This window comes from Pelobates fuscus, chromosome 8, assembly GCF_036172605.1.
Source record: "Pelobates fuscus isolate aPelFus1 chromosome 8, aPelFus1.pri, whole genome shotgun sequence".
NCBI classification, from domain to species: Eukaryota; Metazoa; Chordata; class Amphibia; order Anura; family Pelobatidae; genus Pelobates; species Pelobates fuscus.
In genome coordinates, this window is record NC_086324.1 from 52,579,787 (window position 1) to 52,600,016 (window position 20,230).

The 20,230-nt window shown below is 46.6% G+C and overlaps 1 protein-coding gene across 1 annotated transcript in view; it reads right to left on the reverse strand.

Moving 5' to 3' along the window:
- Window positions 1-13,126: 13,126 nt before the first annotated feature.
- Window positions 13,127-20,230, reverse strand: part of CD28 (CD28 molecule) — a 33,945-nt gene continuing 26,841 nt past the window's right edge. The window contains exon 4 of the mRNA XM_063429814.1: window positions 13,127-13,437. Within this exon, the coding sequence (XP_063285884.1) occupies window positions 13,324-13,437 (114 nt within the window). The 3' untranslated portion in view covers window positions 13,127-13,323. The remainder of the gene's footprint in view (window positions 13,438-20,230) is intronic.

Below are 20,230 nucleotides of genomic sequence, written 5' to 3' on the forward strand. Positions count from 1 at the left end.
AGTAAACGGTGTCCTTTATCTTCCAATATTTCACTGACTGTCTGAAATGATTTTATAAACATAAAAATGTAGTGTTTCTCACATATAGCAGATGTAACAAAAATAGGTAAATAAAGCTGATCAAATGACTTGTTTATAGGTATTTGTAAGGGTCCTGACAATATTACTAGCAGTACAGCTGAGGTTAGCAAAATGACAACAGAATGTGAAATGAATATCTGCATTTGAGCACAATGCGCACATTTAGTAAATACTGTTAAATAATATATTTCTAAAATAAATGTATTCAAAGCTGCTTTAGCAGTCTTTATCAATCTCTAGAATGCTAATAATGAGTCTATTCACTCCTCTTCCCTCCCTGATTGTAGGCATGATATGATCCATTGAAACTCCATTCTCTGTGCTGTGGGGGTTAATTCCCCTGCAGCATGGAGTCTGTTATACGAACGAAAAGGTAATGCATTCGGCATTTGCCCTTTCGTTTCGCTTATATTTCGTTTGTAGGGCTTTCATTTACGTTTTAGTAAACGAATTCGAAAAAAACGGAATTTTCGGACGAAATCATATTCATATAAAAACGAATAAATATGTCTCATATGATCAGCCACCGATCTACTAACTTACCTTTAATGTGCAGGCTTCCCAGGATCCTGCTGACTGAGGCTGATATTATTATTATTATTATTATTATTATTATTATTATTATGATATTTATAGAGCGCCGTCAAATTCCACAGCGCTTTACAATGGGTGGACGAACAGACATGTAGTTGTAACCAGACAAGTTGGACACACAGGAACAGAGGGGTTGAGGGCCCTGCTCAATGAGCTTACATGCTAGAGGGAGTGGGGTAAAGTGATACAAAAGGTAAGGAGAGTATTAGACTAGTGACAGTTGCAGAAGAGGAATCAGTTGGGAGATATTAACAGTTTAATTGATACGCTTTTATGAAGAAGTGGGTTTTTAATGATTTTTTGAAGGAATGGAGACTGGGTGAGCATCTAACGGAGGAGGGAAGAGAGTTCCACAGGAACGGTGCCGCCCTTGAGAAATCTTGAAGGCGAACATCAGAGGTGGGAGTACGGACATAAGATAGACGTAAGTCTTCAGCAGATCGTAAGGGCCTAGACGGGACATACTTGTGTATAAGGGAGGATAGATAGGTGGGAGCAGCATTATGTAGAGATTTGAAAGCAAGAACCAGAATTTTAAATTGAGCTCTATATTTTATAGGAAGCCAATGTAGGGACTGACAGAAGGGTGAGGCATGGGAGGTGCGGGTGGACAGGAAGATGAGCCTCGCCGCCACATTCATTATGGACTGTAACGGCGCAAGTTGGGAGCATGTAAGACCACTGAGAAGCGGATTACAGTAGTCAAGGCGAGAAAGGACAGTGGAATGGACCAACACCTTAGTCACATCTGGCGTTAAGTAGGGGCGGATGCGCGCAATGTTTTGGAGATGGAAATGACAGGATTTGGAGATAGATTGAACATGAGGCTTGAAGGAGAGGTCGGCGTCAAAGAGAACACCTAGGCAGTGAGCCTGCGTGGTGGAGCTGATGGTAGCACCATTGACTTGGAGGGAGACAGACACAGGAGTAACAACACTTGAGGGAGGAAAGACCAGAATTTCAGTTTTGGTCAAGTTTAGTTTAAGGAAGTGGGCAGCCATCCTGTCAGAAACAGCAGAGAGGCAATCAGACACACTAGTCAAGAGGGACGGGGAGAGATCAGGAGAGGACAGGTAGATTTGCGTGTCATCTGCATAGAAATTATATTGGAATCCAAAAGAGCTAATGAGCTTACCAAGGGAGGCAGTATAGATGGAGAACAGTAGGGGACCAAGGGGGACACCAACAGAGAGGAGTTGGGGAGAAGAAGCAGAGCCAGAGAAAGAAACACTGAAAGAGCGCTGGGAGAGGTAGGAGGAGCACCAGGAGAGAGCAATATCTGGTAGACCGATATTGCGGAGAATGAGAAGAAGCAGTTGATGATCAACAGTGCCAAAAGCCGCAGACAGGTCAAGGAGAATTAGGATAGAGTAGTGACCATGAGATTTTGCAGTGAGTAGATCATTGGATACTTTGGTCAGTGCCGTTTCCACAGAGTGCTTAGCGCGGAAACCAAACTGAAGCGGGTCTAGCAGAGAGTTGTCAATCTCGCATACACAATACATTCAAGGAAATTGGAAGCAAAAGGCAGTAGCGAGATAGGACGATAGTTGGATGGGGAGTTAGGGTCAAGATTGGGCTTCTTTAGCATTGGGGTTACAGTTGCATGTTTGAAGGGCGATGGAAATATACCAGAGGAGAGAGAGATTGAGAATTTTAGTGAGAGGTGGCCGCCTAAGCCTGAATCTGCGTTTAGGCGGCTGCTGCACGTGGGACAAGAGGCGGCACAGAGAGTACAGCAGAGGCGGTCGATGGACCCCCTTCTCCAATGTAACCCTAGGTTACTGCCTATCTCGCCTATAGGAAGCGCCACCACTGTGTGTCAGTCACCAAAATAGTTTGTTTTCTTTATGGGAAAGGGGGGCCATCCCCCTGGTTTTTAGGTATCGATCGTTGGCTTGTCCCTCCTCTACCTCCCCTCCACAAAGTGCTCTTGTAGATGTTAATTTGAGGGAGTAGAAACTGACATTAGTTTTACCAGGCAGCCGCACTGGACCAGGCCGACTTAAATCTTTATGTAATTTCTGCCTGGTCCCACTGGAGGTATTGTGACTAGTGATGTACCGAACTGTCCGCCGGCGAACAGTTCCCGGAGAAATTAGCGTGTTCGCGTTCGCCGCGGCGGGCGGACACATGCACAGTTCGATCCGCTCCCTATTCGTCATCATTGGGCAAACTTTGACCCTGTGCCTCTCGGTCAGCAGACACATTCCAGCCAATCAGCAGCACTCCCTCCCTTCCACACCCTCCAACCTCCCTCCCAGCATCCATTTTCGATTCATTCGGAAGATGCATGCTTAGTGAGAGGAGGGAAAGTTTAGCTGCTGCTGATTAGATAGGGAAATTGATAGCTAGGCTAGGGTATTCAGTGTCCACTACAATCCTGAAGGACTCATCTGATCTCTGCTGTAAGGACAGCACCCCAAAAAGCCCTTTTTAGGGCTATAACATCAGGCTGCTTTTTTTTTTTTTCCTGTGTAATGTAATTGCAGGTGCCTGCCTGCCAGCTTCTGTGTGAGGTTCACATTGGATACTGTGCCTACTTGCCCAGTGCCACCACTCATATCTGTTTTAACAATAGGTTAAGCTTTACATTTAAAATAAATATTTTTTTTTCACTGTAATAGAAGAGCAGTTGCCTGCCTGCCAGCTTCTGTGTGAGGTTCACATTGGATACTGTGCCCACTTGCCCAGTGCCACCACTCATATCTGTTTTAACAATTGGTTAAGCTTTAGATTTAAAATAAATCATTTTTTTTCACTGTAATAGAAGAGCAGTTGCCTGCCTGCCAGCTTCTGTGTCAGGTTGGATGCCTTGCCCATTTGCACAGTCAGTGCCACCACTCATATCTGTTTTAACAATTGGTTAAGCTTTAGATTTTAAATAAATAATTTTTTTTCACTGTAATAGAAGAGCAGTTGCCTGCCTGCCAGCTGCTGTGTGAGGTTCACATTGGATACTGTGCCCACTAGCCCAGTGCCACCACTCATATCTGTTTTAACAATTGGTTAAGCTTTAGATTTAAAATAAATAATTTTTTTTCACTGTAATAGAAGAGCAGTTGCCTGCCTGCCAGCTTCTGTGTCAGGTTGGATGCCTTGCCCATTTGCACAGTCAGTGCCACCACTCATATCTGTTTTAACAATAGCTTAAGCTTTAGATTTTAAAGAAATCATTTTTTTTCACTGTAATAGAAGATCAGTTAGTTGTCTGCAAGCATCTGGGTGTCAGGCCTACTTCAGCGTGTGCTCTGCAGACCTGTGCCAGCGTGCTTTGACAGTTGCCAATCATATCTGGTGTCTCTTTAGCGTGCTTTTACAAAGAAAAAAGGTTTCCAGTGTAAGCTAATAGCAGACAGTCAGTGTCCTTCAAGCGGCTCTGTCAGGCCTTCCTTCAGCGTGTGCCCTGCACAACCCTGCCAGCGTACTTTGACAGTTGCCACTCATATCTGGTGTCTCTATAGCGTGCTTTTACAACCAAAATTTTGTTTCCACTGTAATAGAAGAGCAGTTGCCTGCCTGCCAGCTTCTGTGTGAGGTTCACATTGGATACTGTGCCTACTTGCCCAGTGCCACCACTCATATCTGTTTTAACAATTGGTTAAGCTTTACATTTAAAATAAATATTTTTTTTTCACTGTAATAGAAGAGCAGTTAGTTGTCTGCAAGCGTCTGGGTGTCAGGCCTACTTCAGCGTGTGCTCTGCAGACCTGTGCCAGCGTGCTTTGACAGCGTTCACATTGGATACTGGATTCAGGATACTGGATTCACATTGGATACAGCGTTCACATTGGATACTGTGCCTACTTGCCCAGTGCCACCACTCATATCTGTTTTAACAATTGGTTAAGCTTTACATTTAAAATAAATATTTTTTTTTCACTGTAATAGAAGAGCAGTTAGTTGTCTGCAAGCGTCTGGGTGTCAGGCCTACTTCAGCGTGTGCTCTGCAGACCTGTGCCAGCGTGCTTTGACAGTTGCCACTCATATCTGGTGTCTCTTTAGCGTGCTTTTACAAAGAAAAAAGTTTTCCAGTGTAAGCTAATAGCAGACAGTCAGTGTCCTTCAAGCGGCTCTGTCAGGCCTTCCTTCAGCGTGTGCCCTGCACAACCCTGCCAGCGTACTTTGACAGTTGCCACTCATATCTGGTGTCTCTATAGCGTGCTTTTACAACCAAAATTTTGTTTCCACTGTAATTGCACTGTAATAGAAGAGCAAGTTGTCTGCAAGCGTCTGGGTGTCAGGCCTACTTCAGCATGTGCTCTGCAGACCTGTGCCAGCGTGCTTTGACAGTTGCCACTCATATCTTGTGTCTCTATAGCGTGCTTTTACAACCAAAATTTAGTTTCCACTGTAATAGAAGAGTAGTTGCCTGCCTGCCAGCTTCTGTGTGAGGTTCACATTGGATACTGTGCCTACTTGCCCAGTGCCACCACTCATATCTGTTTTAACAATTGGTTAAGCTTTACATTTAAAATAAATATTTTTTTTTCACTGTAATAGAAGAGCAGTTAGTTGTCTGCAAGCGTCTGGGTGTCAGGCCTACTTCAGCGTGTGCTCTGCAGACCTGTGCCAGCGTGCTTTGACAGTTGCCACTCATATCTGGTGTCTCTTTAGCGTGCTTTTACAAAGAAAAAAGTTTTCCAGTGTAAGCTAATAGCAGACAGTCAGTGTCCTTCAAGCGGCTCTGTCAGGCCTTCCTTCAGCGTGTGCCCTGCACAACCCTGCCAGCGTACTTTGACAGTTGCCACTCATATCTGGTGTCTCTATAGCGTGCTTTTACAACCAAAATTTTGTTTCCACTGTAATAGAAGAGCAGTTGCCTGCCTGCCAGCTTCTGTGTGAGGTTCACATTGGATAATGTGCCTACTTGCCCAGTGCCACCACTCATATCTGTTTTAACAATTGGTTAAGCTTTACATTTAAAATAAATAATTTGTTTTCACTGTAATAGAAGAGCAGTTGCCTGCCTGCCAGCTTCTGTGTCAGGTTGGATGCCTTGCCCATTTGCACAGTCAGTGCCACCACTCATATCTGTTTTAACAATAGCTTAAGCTTTAGATTTTAAAGAAATCATTTTTTTTCACTGTAATAGAAGATCAATTAGTTGTCTGCAAGCATCTGGGTGTCAGGCCTACTTCAGCGTGTGCTCTGCAGACCTGTGCCAGCGTGCTTTGACAGTTGCCAATCATATCTGGTGTCTCTTTAGCGTGCTTTTACAAAGAAAAAAGGTTTCCAGTGTAAGCTAATAGCAGACAGTCAGTGTCCTTCAAGCGGCTCTGTCAGGCCTTCCTTCAGCGTGTGCCCTGCACAACCCTGCCAGCGTACTTTGACAGTTGCCACTCATATCTGGTGTCTCTATAGCGTGCTTTTACAACCAAAATTTTGTTTCCACTGTAATAGAAGAGCAGTTGCCTGCCTGCCAGCTTCTGTGTGAGGTTCACATTGGATACTGTGCCCACTTGCCCAGTGCCACCACTCATATCTGTTTTAACAATAGCTTAAGCTTTAGATTTTAAAGAAATCATTTTTTTTCACTGTAATAGAAGATCAGTTAGTTGTCTGCAAGCGTCTGGGTGTCAGGCCTACTTCAGCGTGTGCTCTGTAGACCTGTTCCAGCGTGCTTTGACAGTTGCCAATCATATTTGGTGTCTCTATAGCGTGCTTTTAAAACCAAAATTAGTTTTTCACTGTTATAGATTGAATAGCAGTTACTTGTCTTCAAGCGGCTCTGTCAGTCCTTCCTTCAGCGTGTGCTCTGCAGAACTGTTCCAGTGCACATTGCCAATCATATCTGGTCTCACAGTAGCTTGCACGCATAGTACCACTAATCCCCCAAAAAATGACAGGCAGAGGCAGGCCACCCCGCAGGGGCCGTCGTGGTCATGGTGCTGTGATTCCCTTTTGCCCTAGAATAATGCCCAGTTTTCAGAAGCCACGTACCCTGAACTTGAAAAGTTCTGAGGACTTAGTTGACTGGCTAACACAGGACACCCAATCTTGTACAGCCTCCGCTCGGAACCTTGACGCACCATCCTCCTCCAGCTTAGCTTCAGGCACCTCTCAAGATACCACTCACCCGCCTGCCGCCACCACCAAAACTAGCACCACAGCCGCTTTGCTTGGTATGTCAGAGGAGTTATTCACACACCCGTTTGAAGAAATGAGTGATGCGCAACCATTATTGCTAGAGGATGTAGATAACAGGGATATGTCTCAGGCAGGACGCATTAAACACATGGAGGTACGGTGTGATGATGATGATGTTGTACCCGCTGCTGCTTCCTTTTCTGAGTTGTCAGATACAAGCGAAGCGGTTGATGATGACGATGCGTCCATGGATGTCACGTGGGTGCCCGCTCGGCAAGAAGAAGAACAGGGCGAAAGTTCAGATGGGGAGACAGAGAGGAGGAGGAGACGAGTTGGAAGCAGGGGGGGTCGTCGCAAGGAGCTAGTGGCACAGTCAGACAGCATGCATCGGCACCCGGGGTCAGCCCGACAGCACGCCAATCAACGCATGCTGTGTCCACCACCAGAATGCCGTCATTGCAGAGCTCAGCAGTGTGGCATTTTTCTTGTGTGTCTGCCTCTGACAACAGCGATGCCATTTGCAACCTGTGCCAAAGGAAACTGAGTCGTGGGAGGTCCAACACCCACCTAGGTACAACTGCTTTGCGTAGGCACATGATCTCACATCACAAACGCCTATGGGATCAACACATGAGTATAAGCAGCACGCCTACTCTAAGCCGCCATCCTCCTCCTGGTCCAGCATCTTCAGCCACGTCAACCACTGCTGTCCTTCTTGCCCCCTCTCAACCATCCGCCACTCCGTCTCCCGCCTTGAGCAGTTCCCGCTCATCTGCCCACAGTCATGTGTCTGTCAAGGACATGTTTGAGCGTAAGAAGCCAATGTCACCAAGTTACCCCCTTGCCCAGCGTCTGACAGCTGGCTTGTCCGAACTATTAGCCCGCCAGCTTTTACCATACAATATGGTTGAGTCTGAGGCGTTCAAAAAATTTGTAGCTATTGGGACACCGCAGTGGAAGGTACCCGGCCGGAATTTCTTTTCACAAAAGGCAATCCCCAACTTGTACTCGATTGTGCAAAAGGAAGTCATGGCATGTCTGGCACACAGTGTTGGGGCAAGGGTCCATCTGACCACTGATACCTGGTCTGCAAAGCATGGTCAGGGCAGGTATATCACCTACACTGCGCACTGGGTAAACCTGCTGACGGCTGACAAGCAAGGAATGCGTGGCATTGCAGAGGAGTTGGTGACACCGCCACGAATTGCAGGCAGTCCTGCTGCCACCTCCTCTACTCCTCCTACTCCATCCTCTTCCATAACCTCCTCGGCTGAGTCCTCTTGTGCCGCTGCTTCTTGCTCCACATCAACGGCACCCCCCCAGCTCCCCAGGTACTATTCCACATCCCGGATACGGCAGTGTCACGCCGTCTTGGGTTTGACTTGCTTGAAAGCAGAGAGTCACACCGGACAAGCACTCCTGTCCGCCCTGAATGCACAGGTGGAAAAGTGGCTGACTCCGCAGCAACTGGATATCGGCAAAGTGGTGTGTGACAACGGAAAAAATTTGATAGCGACATTGAAGTTGGGCAAGTTGACACATGTGCCGTGCATGGCACATGTGTGTAATCTGATCGTACAACGCTTTGTGCATAAGTACACAGGCTTACAGGACGTCCTGAAGCAGGCCAGGAAGGTGTGTGGCCATTTCAGGCGTTCCTACACGGCCATGGCTCACTTTGCCGATATCCAGCGGCGAAACAACATGCCAGTGAGGCGCTTGATTTGCGACAGCCCTACGCGTTGGAATTCAACACTCCTAATGTTCGACCGCCTGCTCCAACAAGAAAAAGCTGTTAATGAATATTTGTATGACCGGGGTGCTAGGACAGCCTCTGGGGAGCTGGGAATTTTTTTGCCACGTTACTGGACGCTCATGCGCAATGCCTGTAGGCTCATGCGTCCTTTTGAGGAGGTGACAAACCTAGTCAGTCACAGTTGTGTGTGTGCGTGTGTATGGCTGTCTGCCTGTGTGTGTGTGTGTGACAGGGTGAAGATTTCTTGCACATGGGTGTGACAGGGTGAAGATTTCTTGCACAGGGCGCCCAAAGGCCTAAGGCCCTGCGCATGGGTCAGTGGCTCTGCACCAGACTTCCCTCCAATTGATCAAAGTTAAAGGATTTCAAGTGGACTGATTACAATTACAGGGCCTCTAAAGAGTCCTGTATTGTTATTTGTCGTCACTACCTTCCCGCGTCGGGAGTGGGTAATTTGCGCCCCTGCTGCCTTCCTTGCATGTGGTAGCTGTTTGTCAGGGATTTGTCAATCCATATCTGCCAAGTGACCCTATGTAGGGGTAACAGTCCCTATTCTGCTCTGTGTCAGTGTGTATCATGGCCTCTGTGGACAGGGAACAGTCTCTATTCTGCTCTGTGTCAGTGTGTATCAGGGGTTTTGAGGACAGGTGTCAATCCATATCTGCCAAGTGACCCTATGTAGGGGGAACAGTCCCTATTCTGCTCTGTGTCAGTGTGTATCATGGTCTCTGTGGACGGTGAACAGTCTCTATTCTGCTCTGTGTCAGTGTGTATCATGGTCTCTGTGGACAGGGAACAGTCTCTATTCTGCTCTGTGTCAGTGTGTATCAGGGGCTTTGAGGACAGGTGTCAATCCATACCTGCCAAGTGACCCTATGTAGGGGGGACAGTCTCTATTCTGCTCTGTGTCAGTGTGTAGCATGGTCTCTGTGGACAGGGAACAGTCTCTATTCTGCTCTGTGTCAGTGTGTATCAGGGGTTTTGAGGACAGGTGTCAATCCATATATGCCAAGTGACCCTATGTAGGAGGAACAGTCCCTATTCTGCTCTGTGTCAGTGTGTATCAGGGGCTTTGAGGACAGGTGTCAATCCATACCTGCCAAGTGACCCTATGTAGGGGGGACAGTCTCTATTCTGCTCTGTGTCAGTGTGTATTATGGTCTCTGTGGACGGTGAACAGTCTCTATTCTGCTCTGTGTCAGTGTGTATCATGGTCTCTGTGGACAGGGAACAGTCTCTATTCTGCTCTGTGTCAGTGTGTATCATGGTCTCTGTGGACGGTGAACAGTCTCTATTCTGCTCTGTGTCAGTGTGTATCATGGTCTCTGTGGACAGGGAACAGTCTCTATTCTGCTCTGTGTCAGTGTGTATCAGGGGTTTTGAGGACAGGTGTCAATCCATATCTGCCAAGTGACCCTATGTAGGGGGAACAGTCCCTATTCTGCTCTGTGTCAGTGTGTATCATGGTCTCTGTGGACAGGGAACAGTCTCTATTCTGCTCTGTGTCAGTGTGTATCAGGGGTTTTGAGGACAGGTGTCAATCCATATCTGCCAAGTGACCCTATGTAGGGGTAACAGTCCCTATTCTACTCTGTGTCAGTGTGTATCATGGTCTCTGTGGACGGTGAACAGTCGCTATTCTGCTCTGTGTCAGTGTGTATCATGGTCTCTGTGGACAGGGAACAGTCTCTATTCTGCTCTGTGTCAGTGTGTATCAGGGGTTTTGAGGACAGGTGTCAATCCATATCTGCCAAGTGACCCTATGTAGGGGTAACAGTACCTATTCTGCTCTGTGTCAGTGTGTATCATGGTCTCTGTGGACAGGGAACAGTCTCTATTCTGCTCTGTGTCAGTGTGTATCAGGGGTTTTGAGGACAGGTGTCAATCCATATCTGCCAAGTGACCCTATGTAGGGGGAACAGTCCCTATTCTGCTCTGTGTCAGTGTGTATCATGGTCTCTGTGGACAGGGAACAGTCTCTATTCTGCTCTGTGTCAGTGTGTATCAGGGGTTTTGAGGACAGGTGTCAATCCATATCTGCCAAGTAACCCTATGTAGGGGGAACAGTCCCTATTCTGCTCTGTGTCAGTGTGTATCAGGGGTTTTGAGGACAGGTGTCAATCCATATCTGCCAAGTGACCCTATGTAGGGGGAACAGTCCCTATTCTGCTCTGTGTCAGTGTGTATCAGGGCTGGGCTTTGAGGACAGGTGTCAATGTTAGGTGATTTCTGCCCTTTATGGATTAAAAGCAGACTCTGCATCAACTGTGCAATTTTCCATGGGAGTTTTGCCATGGATCCCCCTCCGGCATGCCACAGTCCAGGTGTTAGTCCCCTTGAAACAACTTTTCCATCACTTTTGTGGCCAGAAAGAGTCCCTATTGGTTTTAAAATTCGCCTGCCCATTGAAGTCAATGGCGGTTCGCGCGGTTCGCCGGTTCGCGAACATTTGCGGAAGTTCGCGTTCGCCGTTCGCGAACCGAAAATTCCGGGTTCGCGACAACACTAATTGTGACTGACCATTTTGCGGCTAAGAGAGGGAGGGTTCAGCATTATAAGGGGTAGGAGAGTATAGAAGGTGACCAAGGGTGATGAGCTCTTTTGCTGGATTGTGTGTTTAGGGGTCCTGCACTGATTGATCCACAGTTATGTTGCACAGCCCTCAATGCACCCCACTCAATGCACCCCACTCAATCAAATACACAATAAAACTCATCCAACTCTACACATAAATATCACACTCAGCCAGCCCCCATGCAATCATATACAGCCACCACACACATCCCACTCAGGTGAATTGCTTAGGAGGGAGCAATAAGTGAGGGGTGGGCTTCTTTGATTCTTTCAGTTGGGAACCAATGGTTCCTAGTTACGCCCCTAATGCTAGCAGCTCATCTCACACTTATATCTGATTAAATGAGTTTTCAGTCACCTCAAATTTGTTCTTTAGTTTATCTATCCTGAGAAAGTTATATCACCCACAGAATAACATCCATTCAGAAGGAGAGTCACAAAACAAGATATAGATGATTTGAATTCTAAACACAATCTTAAAACACAGTATTCAAGTTTATTGCTTTAAGTGTACGTTTATGAAATCTGACAGTAGTTTGGTTTTAAAAACACAGTAATTTCACAGTAATTTAGAAGTGAATTCCCACTCCGTAAAAGTATGGATATATTGAGTCTCAATAAAATGCAATCAAACTACATAGTTAAACATGGCATTATTCAGTTTAGGCAAAAAAAAAATTATTTAGCTACAGCTTTTATAAAAGACCACAGTACCGTTAAGAAAAAAAAAAGGTAAAACAATTACAAAGCAAGTTTATATTATCTCAGTTAGGAAAATTGTACATCTATTCATAAAATATCTCTTTCACACAAATTGTGATTATTGGTCACTCGAAGCTCCATAACAACTTTATATCATTGCAAAAAGATATGGCGGAGACACTCTGTTCCTTCCCTTGGTGGCTTTAACTGCAGCACTATTGCTACCATTTGAAGAAGAGTAATTAAAAAGTTGACGTTCTATTGTCTCCGTTGCAGTCTCAGATTTGTCCAGCTTGTGCGTGTGGCTTGCCCCAGCTTGGACAAACTCTTTTGACGAACGCTTAAACTGGAGCCGCATGTATGTCTGGTCAGCTAAGGAGATCTCTGTACACAGCACAGTTTGCAAAACTGTGAACATGACTGTGTATGAAATGATAGCAGCGTATGGCTGCTACCAACATATTCAGTAGTTTCCTTCATACAATGTGATCAGTGGAACTGCAGTCGGCAGAACTACTTATGTATTCCATAAACTCCTGTTGGATGGTGTTTTATGGGATAATAAAAGTCCACAGACCAGTAGGAGAGGCTTCTACCTGGTCAAAGAGGTGTCCCCCAGATGCTAATTCTTGTATGTGACAGTGTAGCTACTCTAGAAACTTTTATTTTTTACTTTTTCATTTTCTTCTTCTTTTTTTTTTTTAACGTAATTTTCAATGCATTACCTAATGTATATATATAAAAAAAAATGGGGGTCAGTTATTGTCCATTGTGTCACTTTAAAGGGAGATGATTACCATGATCTGTACATTAATATTTATGTGTCAGCATAGTTTAACATAGTGTAGTGCAATCATTTGTTTTGTAAACATGGTAATTTGTATATCGTTCTATGTTCATGATTTTTTTTATATATGTATTTTCCATGTCACCCTACATAGATCTTACCAATAGGTCCCTTTATTGTTTTGTTGCAGGAATGATTTTGCATTTAAACATTCTAACTAAACAATGAATAGCCTTTTTTGTGAAAAAAAAAGTAAATTTGAAACAATAAAAACAAAACATAAACATTCAACATATTTGGGAAATGTCTCCAATTTTTTTTCTAAACTCACTAATTTCATCTAGAATTATGCATGTCAGTTAGTATCAACTCTAGCTCAGGAAACTCTCCTAAAGACTTTAAAAAATAATAATAATAATTAAAATATTATTTGTCAATGCTTACTATGGGAGACCTTTGCAAAAACATCATACGTTTGACATCTGTATACTTGACATTTAATTTTGTATTTAAAAGTACAAAATCAAATAAAAAAATTTTTAACCATATTGGCTATTAAAGTTTAAACCCTAGAAATGATCCGCTTTTTATATACAGGTATATCTGGAACATCAACGTACATCTTGATTGACACAGTGCAAATCCCATAGTCTTGTCTAGTTAGTTAAATGCTGCCTGATGGACAGAATAAAAGTCTTTGAGCCATTTGGATGTGACAGATTACATCAGGATACAGCAGTCAGCGAACCCGCAAGTGCTTCGGAGCTGGGGCGTAGGGCTGATGGTGTTTGGGTCTCTGTGGTACCACATTAATGTATTCACTTTGTAAAATCCTGGTTTTCCTTCCTTTCAGCTGTAAATTAAATTAAATTAAAAGTCAAAAAAGAGATAACTTTTTAATTTTTCTTCAAAAATAGCGAGTTTGTACAGAGATAAATGGGTGTATTTAGAAAAAAACATTTTAGTTATCAAACACATCTAGCTAGTATTCTTTCCAAACACAGTATTTATTACACCAGTCTATTATATGTAAATGCATTATATATAGATGTACTCATCAAATAGTTAAATATGATTGAATTTAATATAGATTACGCACTAAAAGATAGGATAAAAAAAATGAAATTGCACATAAAAAAAGATGATCACGATGAAGCTTCCTGCTCTGCAACACTTGCACTTGTAATTAAAAGCAGAGAACCCATCCACAAACCGAAAGAAGCCCCATCAGTCAGGAACCTCTCAGTTCGGTCTGTGGGATTTACTGTTAACCAAAAATACTCTTGTTCATCAGGAGTTTATGGGATATGCAGAGCCTGATTAAGATCTGCCAAGGCTGTAGGCAGGTTGCCATCCTCGTCACCTTTGCCTTACTACCTCTCTGCTGGTTGGGTACCTAGCAATTTGCAATACAGACAGGGGAGGGCTGGCAGCCTTAGGCCTGGGGGGCAAAACCAGTCAAGTGGCCCATTGCGCCACCAAATCAGTTCACCATCCATGCCCACCTTTTCCTGATTTTATAACGGATATTGATGTTATGCTAATCCGTAGCTCTTTGCCATACCCGCTCCTTCATGGCTCTGACTTTCAATGTTGTCAGAGCACAGGCTGAGAATCTCTGAGCCTGTGCTCTGACTCACTAACTGAGCGCCGGAACCACGAGGGAGAGGATATGATCTGACTGCACCTACTGCTGGTGCGCACCAGTGGACCACCAGCGAATCGTTTAAATTAAATATGCTGGTGTACCCAACTTGTGAGCTGTGTTGGCCGCCGGGTGCCTCTGTTGTCATGGCACCCTGCGTGACTGCACAGCTTGCCCACCCCAACGGCTGGCCCTGCTGACACACACTGATGTTACTACTTAGACATCCCTCAATATTAATACAGACATCAGAGTAAACACCAATAAACTGTGGAAACAGAGCTGATCCCCCCAAATTTATAAAGGTTTGCTTAGAGGATTTATTCAAGATTAAATCATGCCTCCTCCTCTCTCCCCCATGCGCTGCTCTGTAGGCTGGGAGGAAGTGAAGAGTAATCACAGTCTCCCAGCACAATGCCACCTGTGGCTGCATGGGGAACAGCTGTTTAATGTAATGCTTGCAGGACGGCTAGCTGCCGCAGAACCTCTTTGTTTCCGTCTCTGCAAAGGGCTCCAGGCACTGCTTGTTGTGAGTGTGAGCCACTGTAAATTAGGGGCAGAGGGCACTTGCACTGCGGTCAAGACGGGTCTGGGCAGAAGGAAAGTACAGTGCAATCAGTGCACTCCCCTCCTGTGGGTCACCAGTACACTGGTGCACCTGCCCAGGATCAGAGCCGGTGCAAGGATTTTTGCCGCCCTAGACAAAATATAAATTTGCCGCCCCCCCCATGTGACATCACAATGCCCCACCCATATGATCTGCCATATGAACTAACGCCAGTGCTGCACACAGTGTGTGTTTACATTAAAAAGCCTGCAGGGACCAGCTATAGACACCAGAACCACTTCATTAAGCTATAGTGTCCCTTTAATGTGAGGTAAATTATAGATTAGTGTCACTAATAATATACTAGATTGCCTACTTACAATTAGATGAGGATGATGATGGGCTGCAGTTTGGCTCCACTGGTCTGGTGTAGAACAGGATCTCTGGAGGCTGTTTGCAACTGTGGTCACAAAATTCAATGTTCTGGGAGAATTGGAAGCAGCTCCATTTTTGGGGGCCTCTTACACAGCTCAAGGTCTGGGCCCCAGTGCCTGACGGTGAGTATGCCCATAAGGCCCACTCATAAGTCCACTTATATGTTCCACCCACCCATGAGTTCGCTCACAGGGAGTGGAGTGTGTAGGGGATGTGTTATGTGTTATTGTAGAGGATCTAATATGTGTGCTTATGGTATGTAGTGTATAGGGATACCAGTTTGTGCAGGTGATGCAGTGTGTATTTGTGTATAAGGGATGTATTATGTGTTTCTGGTTGTGTGTAAGGGATGCATTGTGTGAATCTGTGTTTGTATGCATAAGGGATGCAATGTGTGTGTTTGTATGTGTGTGCATTGAGTGTAAGAGATGCATTGTGTTTCTGTGTGTATGTAAGAAAAACAGTGTGTGTGTTTGCATGTGTGTGTAAGGGTTTGCATTGTATGTTTCTGTGTATGTGTGCAAATGATGCATTGTCTTTGTGTGTAAGGGTTGCATTGTGTGTGTGTGTGTGTGTGTGTGTAATGGATGCATTGTGTGTTTCTCGGTGTGTAAGGGAAGCATGTTGTGTTTCTGTGTATGTATAGGGATGCATTGTGTGTTTCTGTGTATGTATAGGGATGCATTGTGTGTGTGTGTGTGTGTGTGTGTGTGCGTAGTGTGAAAGAGCTCCCTGTCTTGCCCCCTGTCCTATAGAGCTGTCCCTTCTGTCCCTTAGAGCTCTCCCCTGCCCCTTAGTGGTTTCTCCTCTCCCCCACCCTCCCCTAGCGGTCTCTTCTCACACTCACCCACCCTCCCTGTGCTCTTCTCATCCCCCCTCCACCCTCCCTGTGTTCTTCTCACTCCTCCCTCTGTGTGTTCTCCTCACCCCCCCTGTGTTCTTCTTACCCCCCTCCTCCCTGTGTTCTTCTTACTTCCCCCCTTGTTCTTCTTACTCCACCCCCTTGTTCTTCTTACTCCCCCCTTGTTCTTCTTATTACTCCCCCCTTCTTCTTACTCCCCCCTTCTCCTTCTTCTTACTCCCCCTTCTTCTTCTTCTTCTTACTCCCCCCTTCTTCTTCTTAACCCTCCTACTTCTTCTTACTCCCCTTCTTCTTATCCCTTCTTCTTCTTAACCCCTTCTTCTAATTACTTCCCACTCTTGTTCTTCTTACTCCCCACTCTTTTTCTTACTCCCCCTTCTTCTTCTTACCCCCTCTTTTTCTTTTCTCCCCTCCTTCTTACACTCACCCCTCCCCTCTTTTTACTCCCCCCTCCTCTTACTCCGCCCCTCCCCTTACTCCGCCCCTCCCCTTACTACCCCCCTCCCCTCTTACTCCCCCCTCTTATTATCCCCCCTCCCCTTTTCTTACTCCCCCCTTCTTCTTACTCTCCCCCCTCGCCTCTTCTTACTCCCCCCATCTTCTTACTCCCCCCTCCCCTCTTACTCCCCCCTCTTCTTACTCCCCTCTCCCCTCTTCCTACTCCCCCCCTTCCCTCTTCTTACTCTCCCCCCTCCCCTCTTCTTACTCCCCCTTCCCTCCCCTCCTCTTACCTCTCCCCCCTCCCCTTACTCCCCCCCTCCCCTCCCCTTACTCCCCCTCCTCTTACTCTCCCCCTCCCTTCCTCTTACTCCCCCCTCCCTTCTTCTTACTCCCCCCTCCCCTCCCCTTACTCTCCCCCTCCCCTCTTCTTACTCCCCCCCTCCCCTCCCCTCCCCTCCCCTCTTCTTACTCTCCCCCCTCCCCTCCCCTTACTCCCCCCTCCCCTCTTCTTACTCCCCCCTCCCCTCTTCTTACTCCCCCCCTCCCCTCTTCTTACTCCTTCCCCACTCCCCTCTTCTTACTTCCACCCCCCTCCCCTCTTCTTACTTCCACCCCCCCTCCTCTTCTTACTTCCACCCCCACGCTCCCCTCTTCTTACTTCCACCCCCACCCTCCCCTCTTCTTACTTCCACCCCCACCCTCCCCTCTTCTTACTTCCACCCCCCTCCCCTCTTCTTACTTCCACCCCCTCCCCTCTTCTTACTTCCACCCCCCCTCCTCTTCTTACTTCCACCCCCACCCTCCCCTCTTCTTACTTCCACCCCCACCCTCCCCTCTTCTTACTTCCACCCCCTCCCCTCTTCTTACTTCCACCCCCTCCCCTCTTCTTACTTCCACCCCCCTCCTCTTCTTACTTCCACCCCCACCCTCCCCTTCTTACTTCCACCCCCACCCTCCCCTCTTCTTACTTCCACCCCCACCCTCCCCTCTTCTTACTTCCACCCCCACCCTCCCCTCTTCTTACTTCCACCCACCCCTCCCCTCTTCTTACTTCCACCCCCACCCTCCCCTCTTCTTACTTCCACCCCCACCCTCCCCTCTTCTTACTTCCACCCACCCCTCCCCTCTTCTTACTTCCACCCCCCCCTCCCCTCTTCTTACTTCCACCCCCCCCTCCCTCTTCTTACTTCCCCCCTCCCCTCTTCTTACTTCCCCCCTCCCTCTTCTTACTTCCCCCCTCCCTCTTCTTACTTCCCCCCTCCCTCTTCTTACTTCCCCCCCTCCCTCCCCTCTTCTTACTTCCCCCCCTCCCCCCCCTCTTCTTACTTCCCCCCTCCCCTCTTCTTCTTACCCCCTCCCCTGTAGCGTGGCCGAGCTGCTCTCCGGTCCCGGCCGGAGTGATGGGAAAGTGCACGCTCAGTGTGCACTTCCTGTCAGTCCGGCCGGTTACAGGAAACAGAAACTCCGCGCGGAACAGGAGTTTCCGTTTCCTGTAACCGGCCGGACTGAAAGGAAGGTGCACACTGAGCGTGCACTTTCCCATCACTCCGGCCGGGACCGGAGAGCAGCTCGGCCACGCTACAGGGGAGGGGAGGGGAGAATCTGTTCTGCAGCCGCCTGAGCGCTCTTTACAGAGCGCTCAGGCGGCTGCAGCATTTAAAGGGCCGGCCCGCCGCGGCCGATCTTAATGGGATTTAGGGCGGCCTGGGGGGCAATTGCCTCCCTGCCCCCCGGCCCAGCCCGCCCCTGAATACAGAGGCTGAGCTCATAATCATTTCACGATCTCTAACTGATCCAGAAAATTGCTGCTGGCGTCTGGCTTGGCAACTTAAACCTATGCGCGGAATGAGGCTCACTCGATCTGCAGCACATATTGTAGAGGTTTTTTGAGAGTCTGACAAGGTGAAAGATAAATGGGTATGTGTGATGCAGCCAATATCCTATCTTAACTCAGGGCACTGTGTAGCTACTATCAGCCTATTAATATTCCCATTTGCAGACTGTGTAAATTGTCTGTGCAATTGCAAATGGCTGTTCAGACTAGACTTAGGGCCATAGAGCAGGGGTTTCCAATAATTTTTTTCTGTGGAACCCTTTGACATAGTGTATTAACATTGTAGAACCCCCACAGTGTGTGTACCCCCGGTAAGAATTAAAATAAAAAATTGCGCCTTTTTTTTTGTGCCAGTGTGTATCTGTGTTTGTATGTGCCAGTGTGTGTATCTGTGTGTCAATGTGTATCTGTGTGTGTATTTGACACACAGATACACACACACTGGCATATAATGGCACACAGATACACACACTGACACACAGTGCATATCTGTGTGTATGTATGTATCTATCTGTGTGTCAAGGTGTGTGTGTATCGGTGTGTGTATCTGTGTTTGTATGTGCCAGTGTGTGTATCTGTGTGTCAGTGTGTATGAATCTGACACACAGATGCACACAAATACACATACACACAATGACACACAGATACACACACCTTGACACAGTGTGTATCTCTGTGTATGTGTGTATATGTATCTGTGACAAGGTGTGTGTATCTGTGTTTGTATGTGCCAGTGTGTGTATATGTGTCAGTATGTATCTCTCTGTGTGTGTGTGTGTGTGTGTGTGTGTGTATCTGACACACAAATACACATAGTGGCACACAGACACACACACACCTTGACATACAGATAAACACACTCAGATAAGCATACACACACTCAGATGCACACAGTGACACATACACAGTGTCATATATACACACTGACACACACAGACACAGACACACGCACACAGGCATAGACAAGCACACTGATATAGTTGGGAACATACACACACAAACACACAAACACACCAATACACACATACTGACATAGACACACACACACACAGTGACACATACACAAACCTTGATACACTGACACACACATACACTCTCACTGACAAACACACATACTCTTTGACAGACACACATACAAACACACATACAATATCACTGACAAACACACACACTCACACACCCACTGACAAGCACACATACACTCGCACTGACAAACACATATACACTCTTTGACAGACACACAAACACATACAAACTCCCTAACAGACACACATACAATTTTTTTATTTTATTTTTATTTTACTCCACCCAGCCTCTCTACCTTTGGGAGTACTGGCATAGAGTCTCTGTCCCTGTGGTCCAGTGGGGCAGCTGGGCTGGGCGTGCTGTCCCTTGGGTCCAGTGGTGCTGCTTAGTGGCTGGTGGGCGGCAAGGGAGCAGTGATCTTCCTGCTCAGCTCCCTTACGCACTTCTTAGTGATGCCGGAGCCAGAGTGATGTCATATTCCGGCTCCGGCATCACTGTTGTACGTATGAGGGGTTTGAGCCAGAGAGAGTGCTCCCTTTCCGCCCGCGGCCATTTTGTTTTACACAATTTTGGCGCAACCCCATTTGTGTTCTCGCGGAACCCCAATTGGGATACGTTGTCATAGAGGATGGGTAGGGACTTGCAAGAGACTTGACTACACAGTAAGCACATCTCTACAGATATAGGCAGCTATGTACAAGGACACATTGACAGAGGACCTGCTTTGTACCACAGCCTAGCCTTGGCAATGAGCACAGAAGTTATGGTGCTGAGAGAGTCCCTATAAAGGACCACTATAGGCACCCACATCTCTTTGTCTCAATGAAGGGGTCTGGGTACCATGTGCACCCTGTGT